Source organism: Dipodomys spectabilis, unplaced genomic scaffold (assembly GCF_019054845.1).
Source record: "Dipodomys spectabilis isolate Male_0828 unplaced genomic scaffold, ASM1905484v1 ptg000175l, whole genome shotgun sequence".
In the NCBI taxonomy this organism is placed as follows: domain Eukaryota; kingdom Metazoa; phylum Chordata; class Mammalia; order Rodentia; family Heteromyidae; genus Dipodomys; species Dipodomys spectabilis.
This window is the reverse complement of record NW_024870852.1, coordinates 6,443,902-6,461,041: the sequence shown is the minus strand read 5'-3', so window position 1 is coordinate 6,461,041 and position 17,140 is coordinate 6,443,902. Positions and strand designations below refer to the sequence as shown.

The 17,140-nt window shown below is 45.9% G+C and overlaps 1 protein-coding gene across 3 annotated transcripts; it reads left to right on the top strand.

Moving 5' to 3' along the window:
* Window positions 1-240: 240 nt before the first annotated feature.
* Window positions 241-14,524, top strand: LOC122120287 (prion protein). 3 transcript variants are annotated; one of them, XM_042694479.1, is made up of 3 exons: window positions 241-322; window positions 3,526-3,624; window positions 12,168-14,524. In XM_042694479.1, exon 3 carries the CDS (start codon window positions 12,175-12,177, stop codon window positions 12,961-12,963), a length of 789 nt encoding a protein of 262 aa, XP_042550413.1. In that variant the 5' UTR covers window positions 241-322; window positions 3,526-3,624; window positions 12,168-12,174; the 3' UTR covers window positions 12,964-14,524. The 3 variants fall into 3 exon arrangements, with proteins under 3 accessions (XP_042550413.1, XP_042550414.1, XP_042550416.1); XM_042694480.1 differs by lacking the exon at window positions 241-322 and adding an exon at window positions 410-502; XM_042694482.1 differs by lacking the exons at window positions 241-322; window positions 3,526-3,624 and adding an exon at window positions 442-502.
* Window positions 14,525-17,140: the final 2,616 nt, after the last annotated feature.

The window sequence follows — 17,140 nt, the reverse complement described above, 5'->3', positions numbered from 1 at the left end:
ACAGATCATTTTAGGTCAGCGAAACCCCCTTTAGAAAATTCTGGTTACCAAAATTCCAGAGATTGCGTTCTCATGCCGCATGCGCCTTACTCCCCCTCCCCTCCCCCCCCCCCCCCCCCCCAGTTCTGTATTATGCAATGGTGAGCTGAGGTTCTGGACCCAATTTCCCAGTAAGGCTGCTTTGTATATTCCTTGAGCGACGTCAGGGAGCGGTGACACGGTCGCCGGGGCGGTGACAACGGACACTAATATTTAAACGAATCTCAACTCGTCCTTGCTGTGACTCATTCTCGCCCGGCTGGGGAGCCCGGTTCCCTTTAAGGTAAACCGGGGCCCGCCGCCCGCCCTCCGCGGTGCGCGCGGCCATTGGTCCCCGCCACCCTCCGCCCGCGTGCGCCGCCGCCTCCCTCCGCGCCCCGCTCCTGCTCCCCGCGCGTCGCCGGCGCCGCGCCAGTCGCCGACAGCACATCCTTGCGAGCGTGTCTCCTCCCCTCCGGGACTGGTAAGCACCCTGGCGGAGGGCTGGGGAAGGGTCCCCGAAAGTGGGCTCGGAGTGAGGACTCCCGATGAGGGCGGAGGCGTCCTGACGCCCGGCCCGGCGGGGCGCAGCGGGACGGAGGGGGGGACCTGGTCGGTGGGGGACGCCCGCGGCTTCCCACGGGCACGTCTCGGGCCTGCCCGGTGCGCCCGTCCTCAGGGCGCGCGGCTTTGGGGGCTCAGAGCCCCCTGTGATGCAGGTGGGCGATGAAGCCTTAGTGGATCCGAGGAGTCTGGTCGCCCCTCCACCCACCCCGCGGGGAGGCTGCCTGGGCGAGTCGCGGGGCCCGGCGTGCCACAGATGCGGGGCCGTGGGGACGATCATCGCGGCCGGGGCTCCCTAGGAAGCCCGAAAATGACTCGGCTGGGGCGCTTGGCGAGTAGAGCCCCGGAGGAGCCCCGGGAAGCCGCGGAGCTCCCGGCCGCCCGCCCGCCCCGCCTGTTGGCCACCATGGACCAAGCCGGGTCGCTTTCCGAGGCCTCCAGGGTACGCCAGGGAATGAGGAGGAGCGCGCGCCTGAGCCTCCGGGGGACGGGGAGTCGGGGAATACGGCTTGCGTCCCCCGAGCCTGGACGGCACCGCGGGAGGCCGCAGCCCCGCCCTTGTAGCAACCTCACCGGGGTGGTGGCCAGTGCGGGGGCGGGGCCTCGGGTCTGTTTGGGCGTGGTCTCGGAAGGCCCCGCCCTCCATGCGCCTGCGCGCGGCTGGAGTAGTCTTGGCTTGGTGGCTGGGTTGATCGCGTAGCTCCAGGGGTCCACGGATCGAACTTTCCCTCCAGTTTCAGGAGAAATCGGGGACCCACAGCTGCTCTTTTCACGTTGTCTTCTGACCCTCTGGAGGGACAGCATCCTGATGCCCTAGGGGCTGCAAAGGAGGGGAACACGTGTAGGCGTAGGCCTGCAGATAATCCGCTCTACCTGAGCTTCCCGTACCATCTTTCAGTTTCATAGATAATCCAGGCTGGGGTGGATGTCATTCTGTTTACTGTCCTTTGATTTTCCTGTTTTCTCCTAACTGGATCGAATATAATTTGACCGCGTGATTGCATCTGTGTCACATCCATCTTTGACATCGCAATGGCTCCTTTGTATTTTTCAGTTATACTTCACATGTCACGGCCTAATAAGCAGTGGTCCGTGTGCTGAATGTTTGAAGTGTTTCTAAAAACAAAACAAAAAAGCAAACACACACACACACACACAGACAAAAAACCCTGCAGGTAAAATAGACACTTCTGGTGTACCAGTACTGGAGCTTGAACTCAGGGTCTAAGCTCTGTCCCCTAGCTTTTTCATCAAAGGCTGGTACTTTACACTTGCGCCATACCTCCATTTCTGTCTTTTTAAATGGGTAATGAGAGAGAGTCTCACAGACTTTGCAGCCCATGGCTGGCCTTTTCGCATGTCTGATTATCCGAAAAATAGGAACAGAAAATTGAATTAAGATGTCAAGTATCTGGAAAAATGAATGAATCTCTCCAGATATTTAAAAGAAAGAAAAATCACCAAAGGAAAGGAACTATTGTGCCTATCTATACTCACTGTAAAGCTCTTGGAAGGGAAAGGAAACAGAAAGCCAGGGTGGGTTTTGGGTATTAGGTGTATTGATGCAAGCTTCCCGTGTGAAAAGAAAATAATCAAGATTACAAGAGCTAAATAGTGAAATGATGAGTCACTTTCAGAATAAAATGCAAATTAAAGCAAATCTGGGTTTGGGCTCTTCCGTCTATTAAATTAGCACAAACAGTAACAGCAACCCCTACTGGAAGGTTGCCTGAACTTGGCTTATTCAGGTGTCCAGGCAGCTGGCAACCCGCTGGGATTAAAAAATAAAATGGTTCATCAACCAACTTTGGGACTTTGGAAAGGTTATCAAATTTCCTGATCCTCTTTTTGTCCACTCATAAAATGTAGAAGATGCCTACTTCTGGGGCTGTGGCAAAGACTGACTTGAACCATCAATGTGAAACTGTTGGTATGCAAGCTTTCTTCTGTTTCTGTCCCTGTTGGGGACAATGTAAATCCTTACAAAATTTTTATAGAACAGTCTGAACATATATTATTATTTGGTAGCTGTGACCTAAAAAACACCACTTCTGGAAATTTACCTGCAACGGAAGAAACAAGGTTTAAAATAAAGTAAAATATATAAATAAGTCATACGCCAAGCAGAATGGCCTAAAATTAGAACCAACTGAGCATCAGCTACACAGCTTAGGAAATAATGACACACATTAACTGGAGGGAACCTTATGTAAGGGTCAACTCATGATTTTGGAGCCCATCATCTCTGGGGCAAACTAATGAGTCAAAGTACAGGTTACTAAGCCACATACTCCAGCATGAATGTATTGTGAAAATCTCAAATGGGAAGTCCTTTGCAGAAATCATATGCAATGTGAATTTTCTTTTTGTTGATATATATTTTTACTAAATTATGTTATTTGTAAAATAGTTCATGGGTTTCTTTGTTGTTTGGCTATTGAAGTTGAAACCCAAGTTCCAACTTTAAAATGAAATAGACCTTCAGTTTCTGTATATTAGAGAAAGAGGGAGAGGTTGTTACCATGTTCACTTCATAGAATAAAACATTTTTAGCTGGCCTTGTTTCCTTTTTCAAGTAACATTTCATTATTTTTCCTCAGTAGATTTATCAGTGGTTTAGTAATTTGTGTATTTGGGTTTTTTTTTTTTCTTTAAATCAATTCTAAGCCAGGTGCTGGTAGTTCATGCCTGTCATCCTAGCTACTCAGGAAGCTAAGATCTGAAGATGAAAGTTCAAAGTCAGCCCAGGCAGGAAAGTCAGTGAAGCTCTTCAGTTAACCACCAAGAAGCCCGAAGTATAACTTAAGTACTAGAGTGCCAGTCTTGAGTGAAAAACTAAGAGATAGCATCTAGACCCTAAGTTTAAGCCCTAGTATGAACATCAAAAGAAAAGAAAAAAGTTTCATTTATAAATTCTAGTTTTTCTTTTTTGTTTTTCTGAAGGACTCCTGAAAATATTTCAAAACTGAACAATTTCAGCCAAATCGAAGCATTCTGTCTTCACAGAGGTACCTGTGCCATTTAGAGGAGCCCCAGCAGGTTGTAAGTACCCTGTGGAATTTCTTTGGTTTTGTGATGATTGAGAGACACCAATATTCATAGGAAATGGATGTCAGGAATGACTAATCACCAGCCCCAGCTCCAAAGACCTTTTGGCATTATGAAATTCATGCCTAATTGTATTGGTGTGTGTGTGTATGGGCGCGCGCTGATCCTAGAGCTTGAACTCAGGGCCTGGGCACTGTCCTGAGCTTTTTTCCTCAAGGCTAACCCTCTACCACTTCCAGCTTTTGTGTGATTATTTGGAGATAAAGAGTCTCAAGTACTTTCCTGCCTGGGCTGGCTTTGAACCTCGATCCTCAGATCTCAGCCTCCTGAGCAGCTAGAATTACAGCTACTGGTGGCATGAGCCACCAGCGCCCATCCCTATTTCACTTTTGTTTCTTCAGAAGTCAGCTTGATTTCTGATAGCAAAGGACCACAGCTTTCTATATAAAATTATACTGAGCTGTGTAAGGACTTGAGTATTTTTTTAAGTAATGTAATGAAGTAATAACAGTATAGCCTAAACATCCTTATAGCAAATTGACAGTGCACATGACTGTCACCAGCTGACAAAGCCCAGGAAACATTTTGCTGCACTGAAGTTTTAGTTTACCTGTTCCCTTCTCCCTTACCAGATCCTGTTTCTTCTTCAGCTGAGAATGGCTGCATATTAAATATTCATAACACATTTGTATCTATGGAAGATAGCGACAGTGTTATAAAGTTATCCTTTATCCAACACAACTGGAAAATTTTTTTATCTCAATTCCTTAGACAGCCCTTTTGTCCTGTGTTTTACTTATTGCTGTTATATTGATTGCTTCCTGGAAAAAGGGTGTGTCTTCTTTATGAAAGCATTACAAATGTTTTTCCTGGAAAGCTTTTTTTTTTTTTTTTTTTGGTCCAGTCATAGGGTCTGAACTCGAGGCCTGGGCGCTGTCCCTCAGCTCTTCAGCTCAAGGCTAGCGCTCTACCACTTGAGCCACAGCACCACTTCCAGCTTTTTTCTCTTTGCTTATGTGGTGCTGAGGAATCGAACCCAGGGCCTCATGCATGCAAGGCAAGTGCTCTACCACTGAGCCACCTTCCCACCCCCTGGAAAGCTTTTATAGCCTCTGAAATCCCACCAATAAACACTCAGGTTGGCCTGGAGTGTATTCTAGGGAGGTTGGTTGTTTGTTTTAAAAAAAAGGTCCTCGGATAATTCAGATGATGCATCAGGGACTTTTGTCTGGGATGGGTTCAGAATGCTCATATTAAAAACAAAAAAAAGCTGGGCACCAATGACTCAAGCCTGTAATCCTAGCTACTCAGGAGGCTGAGATCTGAGGAGCATGGTTCAAAGCCAGCCCAGGCAGAAAAGTCCTGAGTGAGACTCTTTTTTTTTTTTTTTGGTCAGTCGTGAGGCTTGAATTCTGGGCCTGGGCGCTGTCCCTCAGCTCTCCAGCTCAAGGCGAGTGCTCTACCACTTGAGCTACAGCGCCACTTCCGGTTTTCTGGTGGTTATTGGAGATAGGAGTCTCACAGTCTTTCCTGCCCGGGCTGGCTTTGAACCGTGATCCTCAGATCTCAGCCTCCTGAGTAGCTAGGATTACAGGCGTGAGCCACCAATGCCCGGCTCTGAGTGAGACTCTTATCTCAAATTAACCACTCAAAAAACCAGAAGTGGTGCTGTTATTCTACATGGTAAAGTACTAGCCTTGAGCCCCATGACCAACAAAAAAAAAAGAACTCCATAAAAATTTTTTCCCAAAAATTTTGTATCACATTCTTCAAGGTGTGTGTGTGTGTGTGTGTCTGTCTGTCTATCTGTCTGTCTGTCTGTCTGTCTCTCTGTCTGTGCGCTCACGAGCGCATGCACATCTCATCATTACCACTCTCAATTTAACCAATTAAACTTCAAGTATCTTGTTGTAGCTTTGTATTCTAATACCTGGCAGGCCAAGTGCATCCTGAATTTTCTTGCCACTCAAATATTTCTCCAGTCCTCACTTTTTGGGGGTTTTGTTTTTGTTTTTGCTTTCAGTACAAGTGATCAGCCCCAGGGCCTGGTGTAATCCTGTACAAGTGCTCTCTTTGGGCTATACTTTCAGCCTCTTTCTTTTGACTATCATTGCACCATATTCTTCAAAATCTTTCTTGGATTCTGATGAAATTGTGTAGATTTCATGGATTACCTGGAGGTGAATTGGTATCTTTCTCTATTGGTTTGCCCAGCCATGAATAAATGTCTTTCTCTTTCATATCTCAGCAAAATTTTAACAGCTTTCCTCATCTGAGTCCTACTATTTATTTTGAGGTTAAATTTGAGGTATTTTCAGTTTCTAGTTTATGAATATTCCCCCTCTCTCCCCCCCCCACCCCCCACCCCCTCCTAAGTCTAAATAACTACAGGTGATTTAACAATTCAGTTTTTTCACATGTTGATTTCAAAACACTGCATCCTAATTATCTTACTTATTCTAAAAGGCTTGGGGATGATTTTTCTAAACCACTGAGCCACACCCAGTCCCTTTCTGTTTTAGGTGGTGGTAGTATCTTTTTCAATAGAGTATTGCAAATTTGCCCAGGTTGGCCTGGACTTCGTCTTCCTATTTCTACCTTCCACATAGCTGAGATGATAGATGTAAACCACCATACCCATTGTAATATCTGAGATGAGGTCTTGCCAACACCATAATCTTTTTCTCTTTTTTGTTATTGTTGTTGCTGGTGTTAATTGTGGGTGCTGGCCTTGAGCATTTTTGCTCAAATCTAGCACTCTACCATTTTGAGCCATAGCTCCACTTCCTGGAGGTTAATTGGAGCTGAAAGTCTCATGGACTTTCCTGCCCAGGTTGGCTTTGAACCATGATCCTCAGATCTCAGCCTCCTGAGTAGCTAGGATTACAGGCATGAGCCACAGGAATCCAGCAAATTTTTTTTTTTTTTTTTTTTTTTGTCGGTCGTGGGGCTTGAACTCTGGGCCTGGGCGCTGTCCCTGAGCTCTTCAGCTCAAGGCGAGCGCTCTACCACTTGAGCTACAGTGCCACTTCCGGTTTTCTGGTGGTTTATTGGAGATAGGAGTCTCATGGTCTCTCCTGCCCGGGCTGGCTTTGAACCGCGATCCTCAAATCTCAGCCTCCTGAGTAGCTAGGATTACAGGCGTGAGCCACCAGCGCCCGGCTGGAATCCAGCAAATTTTTATCTTTCACACTTACATCTTTGATCCATCTAAAGTCAATTTTTATGTGTGGTGTTAAGGATCCATGTTTATTTTTCTCTGGTTTCTCTGACAGCATCTGTCCTGTCATTTTTATTGATTTATAGTTGCCACTTCATTGTATACCTCATCCTTGTTGAGAATATGCATGTATTTATCTTTGAACTTACTGTTCTGTTTTCTTTAGTCTATTGGTCTAGTTCTGATTTTTCAACCATCCTGTCCTGATGGCACACACTTGTAATCCCAGCTTTTAGGAGGCAGAGACTTTTTTTTTAATCTACCTGGAATTTTAATTGACATTTTGTTGAAATTATCTGCTCATTTCAGGATAATAGATATTATAAGAGTAAGTCATTCCAATTAAAACCATGGAATACCTTTTTTTTTTTTTCAGACTACTTTCTGTGTTCTTTGTTTTAACATTCTATGTTTTCTCCCATGGAAGTTCGTTCTTTTTTTTTTTTTTGCTCAGTCATGGGGCTTGAACTCTGGGCTTGGGCGCTGTCCCTCAGCTCTTCAGCTCAAGGCTAGTACTCTACCACTTGAGCCACAGCGCCACTTCCGGTTTTCTGGTGGTTTATTGGAGATAAGAGTGTCACAGAGGGCTGGGAAGTTGGCTCAGTGGTAGAGTGTTTGCCTTGCATGCCTGAGGCCTTGGGTTTGATTCCTCAGCACCACAAAAGCAAAAAGAAAAAAGCCGGAAGTGGCCCTGTGGCTCAAGTGGTAGAGCGCTAGCTTTGAGCTGAAGAACTGAGGGACAGCGCCCAGGCCCAGAGTTCAGGCCCCACGACCGGACCCAAAAAAAAAAGAGTGTCACAGACTTTCTGCCTAGACTGGCTTTGAGCTTCGATCCTCAAATCTCAGCCTCCTGAGTAGCTAGGATTACGGGCATGAACCACCAACACCTGGCTGGAAGTTTTTCCTTTTTTTTTTTTTTGTCATGAGGCTTGAACTCTGGGCCTGAGCGCTGTTCCTCAGCTCTTCAGCTCAAGGCTAGCGCTCTGCCACTTGAGCCATGGCGCCACTTCCTGGAAGTTTTTTCTTAGTGAAGTCAATTCCTTAGGTACATCACAGTTTGGTGACTATTGTGAATATCTCTTTTCTTCTTATCAGTCATAGCGGGTAGAGAAATTATATTGGTTTCTGTAGGCTTGATCTCACATCCTACAACTTAGCTGAATTCCAGTATCAGTCTTCATATTATCTCTGTTGATTCTGTCATATTTTCTATGCATGTGATCTTGTTCATTGCAGAGGTTAGCATAACATCATCCCTTGTGCCTGCTGCTGCTTTGTTTCTTTTTTTTTTTTGGTCGGTTGTGGAACTTGAACTCTAGGCCTGGGCACTATCCCTGAGCTCTTCAACTCAAGGCTAGTGCTCTACCACTTGAGTCACAGTGCGACTTCTGGCCTTTTCTGTTTATGTGGTGCTGAGGAATCAAACCCAGAGCCTCATGCATGCAAGGCAAGCACTCTACCACTGAGCCTCTTCCCAGCCCCTGCTGCTTTTTTCTGCATATGGCATTGGCAGGACCTTTTACCCTTCTTAGAGTCTTAAATGAGATATAGTCAAAGGTAGTCTGTTGTGTTTACTATTGTTGTGTACACCTTTTCCAAAGTACATTTGTGTGCTAAGAGTTTAAGTGTCTTCTAAGTAAATGGAATATGTTGAATGTTGCCAGAAGACATGGCCACCTCCTGACTGTTCACAGGGAGGATTTTAGGTGAACAGTGTGAGAGACTAGTCTGGGACTCAGAGACCCAATCTCTACTCCCAACAACTTTATCAACCAATCATCTTAGTGGCCTGCTGCGTCAAGTGAGGGCTTCATATTAAATACGTATGACTGATCTTATGTTTATTACAAATACAAAGATTCTCTTGGGCGTCATGTAAGTTTTAAGTTTGTCTTTAGGAATGATTCTCTAAATGAAGTTCTTGTCTTTAATCATTTTCATAATGGTTGCTTTTCCTCTCAACTGTTTCTGTAATGGTCTTGTTTTGATGAGCTCTATGATGCTCCAGCTTCACACAACACTCAGCTGTGGTAAAGCTGAGGCTCTGATCCCTGTTGCCTGCGCTTGGACAGCTCCTAGGCCTGCCAGCGTCTGTGCTTGTTCCCCATATCCAGACTCCTAAAGCTCACTGCTCCTCTTACCTCTCATCCTACATATTGCTTAGCAACAGCATTGCCAGATTCCTTTTCTGGCCCTCTCCAGATCTGCTGTACATTCTGTGTTCTGGCTTCACAGCTGCCTGGTCCGGAAGTCTGGGCACCATATCTACTATGTAACTTCCACACATACACTAGGTTAAGCACAGGTTGTCCTCTGAATTAGGACCTCCATAGAGCTTCAGCTGAGATTGAAGTGTTGGAAAACGTGAGAGGCCAAAAAGAAGCAGTCAAGACCTGAAAAGATTTTCTGATAGAGCAAACAGGATGTGGTGAGGGAAAATTCAAGAATAATGTCAAGGGCTGGGCTGGTGCTGATGGTGGCTCATGCCTGTAATTCTTAGCTACTCAGGAGACAAAGATCTGATCTAAGGATCACAGTTTGAAGCCAGCCTGAGCAAGAAATCCCTTAAGACTCTTTTTTTTTTTTTTTGGTCAGTCGTGGGCTTGAACTCTGGGCTTGGGCGCTGTCCCTCAGCTCTTCAGCTCAAGGCGAGCGCTCTACCACTTGAGCTACAGCGCCACTTCCGGTTTTCTGGTGGTTTATTGGAGATAGGAGTCTCACGGTCTCTCTTGCCTGGGCTGACTTTGAACTGCAATCCTCAGATCTCAGCCTCCTGAGTAGCTAGGATTACAGGCGTGAGCCACCAGCGCCCGGCTTCCCTTAAGACTCTTATCTCCAATAAACTACCAAAAAAAGAAAGCCAGAAATAGAGCTGTAGCTCAAGTGGTAGAGCACCAGCTTTGAGCAAAAGAAGCTTAGAGACAATCCCCAGGCTATGAGTTCAAGCCCCAGGACTGCCCCTCCCTTGCCAAAAAAAAAAAGAATGCCAGTATGTTAGCCTCAATGAGATGCTGACATGAACCTCTTTAGAAGGTGACCTGGTTGGGTTCCCTGGGAGTGTGCTCAGGATGGAGACTGAGAGCTGGGCCCCATGATAAGATGGGAAAAGTTGACTGGGAAAGATCCCCAGAATACTGGGGAGTTGGGGCCTGTGGAGGTGTGGGACCAGAAGTTGGACCAGTCAGCAGGTCCACAGATCTGCTCCTGACCCTCACCCAAAGAAGCCTCCAAAACTCACACATGGTATGATCTGAGTCCTTTAAATTAGGCTTGTGATTTTATATATATATATTTGATTTACTTCTGACTCACAAGACAGCACTTTCTATTTTAATAATTTTGGCAGAAACATAAATAGGACATTAACTCATTTGTTTGAATTTCTTTCTGGGTATCTCATGTCATTTAGTCATTAGTTCTACAGGATATGAAATCTCATTTTCTAATTTTTTTGTTTAATTCAAAGATAATAGTGCTGGGGACAAGAGTAGCTGTGGTGTCCAGCATGTGCCATTGTGGTCACATTGTGGAGTGCAGGCTTTGACCCTGGGGACAGGAGATACTATCCCATCAATCCACTCTCTGCCTTTGACCTCTGCCCTTGGAACCCAGCCTCCAGGGTAAAGGAGATCTTAAACCAGATGGGGAACTGTCTTTTGATGAAAGTATGTTCTACAAAGCATCCTCAGTTGTCATCCGGGATAGTTGGGTCGTTTATTGCTTCCTAAACTAGGCTAGCCTTGCTGTAAGAAAGGGTGCTTTGTATCAGAATGCAGAAGAAAATAAGTCACTCATCAGACATGAAATACTGAAGTGAAACTTGTTCAGCAAGTTGTGTGCCTGTATTTCTGTCACATAGCACAAGTACCCCCACTTTAAGCAGCTCTGTCTGTCTATGGAAAGAATGATGAAATCAGCAAGGGACTTGCAAAATCCCGGATATTTTCTGTTTCTAGTAAAATTGTATTGAGAATTCCTTTGAGGAGACTCCTGGCATGCATATGTCCAAAGGATATCAATTCCTTCATGTAACTGAGAACTTTTGTGGCCTGATTGTGCCAGGCACTGCCCAAGCTCAAAAAAATAAAAAAACAGCAACCAACAATAGACTTGTCTTATTTTATGTTTTTGAGATATGGACTATGTACGCCAAGCTGGCCTCAAACTCAAGATCCCCTCCTATCTCGCCTCCTAACTGCTGACCATCACACCTAGCCTACAAGAGAAGCTTGCTCTCTGCCTTACATCCTTGTAGAGGAGAGAGAACTCTGGGCAAGTTATCTTCAAACTTACTCAGTTCCTGCCTTAGTGTACCTAGGAGGCTTCCTAACTAGGCATTTAGACTTGTAACCTCCTTTAGCCACTCTTGGAGCAGAGAAGGGGTCTCAGTGGTACATACCCACAGCAGCTGTGGACTTGTCTCTACCCCCAGCCCATATAAGTGATAGCTCAGATTCCTGGAATGAGATCTATATTTGTGGGTAAGAGTCTCTTGGTATAGAAGACCCATAGCCCACAGAAGCCAGTGTCCCTTAAAATTGCCTGTGGAACACAGCACCCAGAGTTCCCACTGGGTCACCTGGTTCCAAAACTCAGCGTTCTAAAGAAACTCAAGCATGATGAGCCCACCAGGAGTTGATAGTTTCTCCAAGACCAGACGCAGTTTGCCAGTTGTGGCCAATTTGATGCTGAGCCACACTGCTGGCTTTTGCTTTTATTGTTTCCAGGAGGCAGCTGGAATTAAACTGAAGGTCAAATTTGAGCTCAAAGTGAAAGAATGTGTTGTATTTGCCCTTGCTTTCCATTTGCTTTTCTCCTAAGTGCTGCCAGAAGTGTAGTGCAGGGTGTGAAGGGTACATAATGGGGAAGCTCTAGACCACTGCCATGCAGCTGTTTACTCTGGAGCACACGTGAAGTGGCTGTACCTCAGCCAGGAGCAGAAGCTCAGAGCCATAATCCTAGCTACTCAGGAGGCTGAGATCTGAAGATCTCAGTTCAAAGCCAGTCCAGGCAGATCCACAAGACTCTTTATCTCCAATTAACCACAAAAAATCCAGAAGTAGAATTATGGCTCCAATGGTAGAGCACCAGCATTGTGCAAAAGAGTTAAGGGACAGTGCCCAGGCCCCTAAGTTCAAGCCCCAATACATACACTCTCTGTCTCTGTCTGTCTGTCTGTCTGTATGTCTGTCTGTCTGTCTGTCTGTCTCTCTCTCTCTCTCACACACACACACACACACACACACACACACACACACACACACACACGGCTTTCATCTCAGTGTAACCTGCTGATAGCCTCTCCTTTATTTTCTAGGTCAGTCATGGCAAACCTTGGTTGCTGGCTGCTGGTTCTCTTTGTGGCCACATGGAGTGACCTTGGCCTCTGCAAGAAGCGGACGAAGCCTGGAGGAGGGTGGAACACTGGGGGGAGTCGATACCCAGGGCAAGGGAGCCCTGGAGGCAACCGATACCCACCTCAGGGTGGCGCTGGCTGGGGGCAGCCTCATGGTGGTGGCTGGGGGCAGCCTCACGGTGGTGGCTGGGGGCAGCCTCATGGTGGTGGCTGGGGGCAGCCCCATGGTGGTGGCTGGGGGCAGCCCCATGGTGGTGGCTGGGGGCAGGGTAGCTCCCACAATCAGTGGAACAAGCCCAGTAAGCCCAAAACCAATATGAAGCATATGGCTGGAGCAGCGGCGGCTGGGGCGGTTGTGGGTGGCCTGGGGGGTTACATGCTGGGCAGCGCCATGAGCAGGCCCCTTATTCACTTTGGCAATGACTACGAGGACCGCTACTACCGAGAGAACATGAACCGTTACCCCAGCCAAGTGTACTACAAGCCTGTGGATCAGTACAGCAACCAGAACAACTTCGTGCATGACTGCGTCAACATCACGGTCAAGCAGCACACAGTGACCACCACCACCAAAGGAGAGAACTTCACCGAGACCGACGTGAAGATCATGGAGCGGATGGTAGAGCAGATGTGCATCACCCAGTACCAGAAGGAGGCCCAGGCCTCCTACTACGAGCCTAGATCTGCAGCTGTGTTCTTCTCCTCCCCACCTGTGATCCTCCTCATCTCCTTCCTCATCTTCCTGATAGTGGGATGAGGAGTTCTTCCTGTATGCAGCACCCAGTCCATCAAGCTCAAAGTCGGGGAGGGGGGGGGATCTGCCTGCAACCCCATTAGTGGTGGCGTCTCATTCTTGCTTCTCTCTTTGTCCCCCATAGGCACTGGGAAGTGTAGGGTAGATCCAGATGCTCGTTCTTAAGGTGGGTTGAGGCCTTCTTGGCCCCATGCTAATGCCTGGCCAGGAAGAATGGAGCAGCAAATAATCACTAGTTTGTCTAGGCTTATTTTTGGTCTAGCAACTTCAAAACAGTCCTCAAAAATTATGTCTGAGCTCTTCTGTCTTCTCCAGCATCCCAGACCCAGGGCATGAATGCCTGGGCTTAGTACTGATTGTGCAACAATGTAGAGAAGTTTTTGTTTGGTCATCCCTTTTAAGAAAACCTGGCAGCATCTCTGCCAAATTTGGATAGAGGCCGTACGATACTCGTTTATTTATTTTTTTTAAATGCTGCAAATGCTTAGCTCTCCAGCCACAGGCTCAGCCCGCTGGAGCACATGCTTGGAGATCTGGGGGCAGGGGGAAAGGGGGATTGCATATTGCCTTTTGTCATTCCAGGGTAAATATCTAAATCGGGTGCAACCCCTGCCCTCCCTCCAGCCAGAGAACATTGTCATGGGGTATGTAGACTGTTTGCAGCATGAGGCTCTAAGCCTCTGAGAACAGCACCCCTCAACACAGTCTCCATAGTGGGTATCCTTTCCTTAGTAACGTAAGTGATAGATAACTAAGGCATCAAAAGAGAAAGAAAAGGAATTATCTATCATCTGCTCAACACTGAAGGAAAATCTTTATTCATTTTCTGGAAACTGGGATGCTTTTCACCATGTTTAGATGGAAGCAGATATTAACACAAAGGAAAGCCAAAATTGTGAAGGCAGAATGTTTCTAGACGGTGTGATAAAGCTGATAGGAAGTGCTTGTGTCTTCCTTCGGCCTTGTGGCTGTCAAAAACCAGAATTCCACCACATCCTTGATTTCTACAATTGGTATTGAGTCAAAGTACAAGGAAATTAATCTTCCAAAAAGTAAAGAATAAAAACCTTAAGTTTCACTCGACAGAAATACAATCCACTTCAAGTAGAAAAGGAAATTCTGTTAATGTCATCGAACTAAGGTAAAGTTACTCCCTAAATTACTCAATGTTGTCACTTAGTGGATATGTGTTACTTTTGGCGATGTTATTGGCTTGCCCTGTTGTGGATATTCTATGTAAAATATATATAAAAGCTATATTGCATATGATGGACTTAGAAGTCTTGTTTAGAGCAGTTAACATCTGCAATGTCAAACACATTAATCGTTTGGTTAGGTACTAAATACTCAATATGTGGGGATCGTATTGCGTGGCCCTTAGGCTTACAACTTGCACTGAATAGTTTTGTATAAAAATCCAAAGTGAACGCCTTCACTGGTCTTTGCAATGTGCATGTACTTTATATTTTCTATATTTGTAACTTCGCATGTACTTATTTTGTTGTATAAAAAATTTATAAATGTTTACTATCTGACTGGATTAAACAAGCTAAGATGAGTACCACCCTGGTGTTGTCAGCACGTTTCCTCTGAGTCACTGGTTCTGGCCTGAGCCCCGGGTAATGGCTGATCTCATGTTCTTGCCCTTGATCCCACCCCCCCCCACCCCATCACTTCCTGTCACAAGCTGATTGTTTGCAATGCAGTCTCACTTTTTCTGCTAGAGTCTGTGTGCCCTGAATGAACTGGAGACATCCCTGAGGAGGAGGCCAGAGGAATGTGGTCCTCCTACTCTGGGGACATGTTTGTGTCCTGGATTTCGAAAAGAATTCTGTGTATGTATGTGGTGGTGAGGATTAAACCCAGGTCCTTGGCATGCTAGGAAAATATTCTGCCATTGAACTGTGTACCCCTGCCCCCTGAAAATAGATTTTCTTGATTAAAATTTCACAAACTGAAGTACTACTCATGGTATATCTGCCATAATTCAGGCTCTAAAATACTCCTAGTTCCTCTGAAACCTGGTGACAATCACTGTTTAGATTCAACAACTTTGAATCAAAAGGCCGCTTCCATCTGTCATGATCTTTCCATTCGTTCACTGCCTTCCTGAGATGCTCTGTAGTGATCTCTGCCACAGGTTTTCAGCAAGGAAGGTGTGGTCTTCACAAGGTTGGATAGTGATGGAAACCACAGCCTGAGAACCTTGGCAATACCTGCGTTGTAAATGCACCTCCCTCTGTGAGTCTTTAAAGATGATTCCAACATTCTAAGGGAGGAGGCTGAGGAGACTAAAGGGCTTAGACACAGGTCCTAGAGGGAGGCTTGGCCTACCACACAGGAGGCCTAACAGGAGGAGCTAAGAGACTGAGAAAGCCAAGGGCCAGTTTTACTGGGGGTCAAGGTAGAGTACACAAAGGAGTCTTAGGTGGGGGTCATGGGTGTATTGCTATGCCAAAGTCAGAGAAGAATAAGAAGGGCAAGTTTGAAGGAACCAACCTTATCACCCTGGGGCACTTGTTACGTGGGGTGGGGTGATGATGTGGTATAAGAATGTTGAAGCATCAGGAAAGTAAGTTTTGAAAATGTCAAAGGCAATGCTAATATCCTATGATCCAAAGAAGAACTTCCTATTAAAGATAGAAAGGTAAGTCAACACCTTGACAGCTCTACCATTCACAAAGCTGATGAATCACAATGACATGCAAATCTAAAAGGCATTACTCAGTGATAGACCTCAGGAGGTGCTGGTGTGGCTCAACTAGTAGCCAGAGAACAAAAATGCAAGGGTCTGAGACCTGAGTTCAAGCCCCACTACTAGCACAGATAGACCTCAAAGTTCAAAGTTGACCTTTACCAAAAATTCCTAGAATATTACCTTTTTTTTTTTTTTTGCTATCTGTACAGTTACTTGGAAATAAACTCTGATTTTGATAATCACAACTTTTCAAAATTGGCCCACTGAGAAGATAATAAAGTCATTAAAAACAGTCTGAACAACTGTAATTAATGACAATAATAATAATAACAATAGTAAAACATTGCTATTAGTAAGACCAGAGTAAATAGTATTGATCTGTAGCTTTCTCTCACCCCTAGTTTTTCCTCATTTCAACCCAAGTCTAGTGAGTTGTATAAAGATAATTTTTACTTTAAAAAGGTAAACAGATCTGGAGGCATGGCTCAAGTCGTAGCATGCCTGCCTAGCAAGTGCCAAGACCCTGAGTTCAAACCCAAGTACTGTAAGTTCCACCCCAGGAGTGTGGACTTGTATCACCTCCTTAATCCAGACCCCAAGTTTCTCACTGACTGGACCAAGCTTTCAGTAATTCATTTCCACCTAGGAAAGATGTCCTCCTTTGTGGGTCCCTGGAACTCAGTCCCTTCAGCACTAGTCTCTACATCCCACCCCCCAACTCCCACCCATTCCCGTGAGCCCTCCCCTGGGCTCCAGAAGCCATACCTGGTCCAAGGGCCTGTGTAGAAATGGCTCTCTCTTCTGGACCTACAGAGCTCCTTGAACTTGAATGTGTATGTGCGCCTATTGGGCCTGACCCTTAAGTCTTCTCCTGGGCTCCTCCATGATGCCATGTTGGACCCATAAACCACCCTGTAAAAAGGCTCTGTGAGGTTTCCACATGGAACTCCTATTGAAACCCCCTGGGAGCTTACTGAGCACAAAAGGCTGGGCCCTGCCTCTCTAAGCTTTGGGGTGGGACCTAGGAGTTTGCATTTCTAACAAATTCCCAACTACTGCTGCCGGTGATGGTGCTGTGATCATAGTACAGGAAAATCCACTGCTCTACAGGAACATAAAGAGACATAGGAGGCTGCCCAGTCTTGAAATTCAAAGCCTTTGTGGAGACCAAAAGCCTGCCTGGGAAACAATGCTGGTCCTAAAAGTTGGAGGGAAGGGTAGATGACAACAAGAGTGTGCAAAAGAGGGGGGGGGGGTAAAAATCAGTATCTAGTCCCTCATTAGCATGTGCCATCCTGACTCCAGGGCCTTCAAGGATCCTGAATGTCGACTTTCTCAGACCTAAATGTCATTGTTGTGAGTGGGCCATATGTCCTCTCTGTGGCCAACCCTTGGTATCACAATGATCACCAGTTTAGGAAGGTGACATCCAGAGACATTCATTCTGTAACTCAAGTATACAGTTAATATTCACCCACAAAA

What these genes read in the sequence shown, in the direction of transcription:
- LOC122120287 (XM_042694479.1), top strand. Translation starts at nt 12,175, where the DNA reads ATGGCAAACCTTGGTTGCTGGCTGCTGGTTCTCTTTGTGGCCACATGG.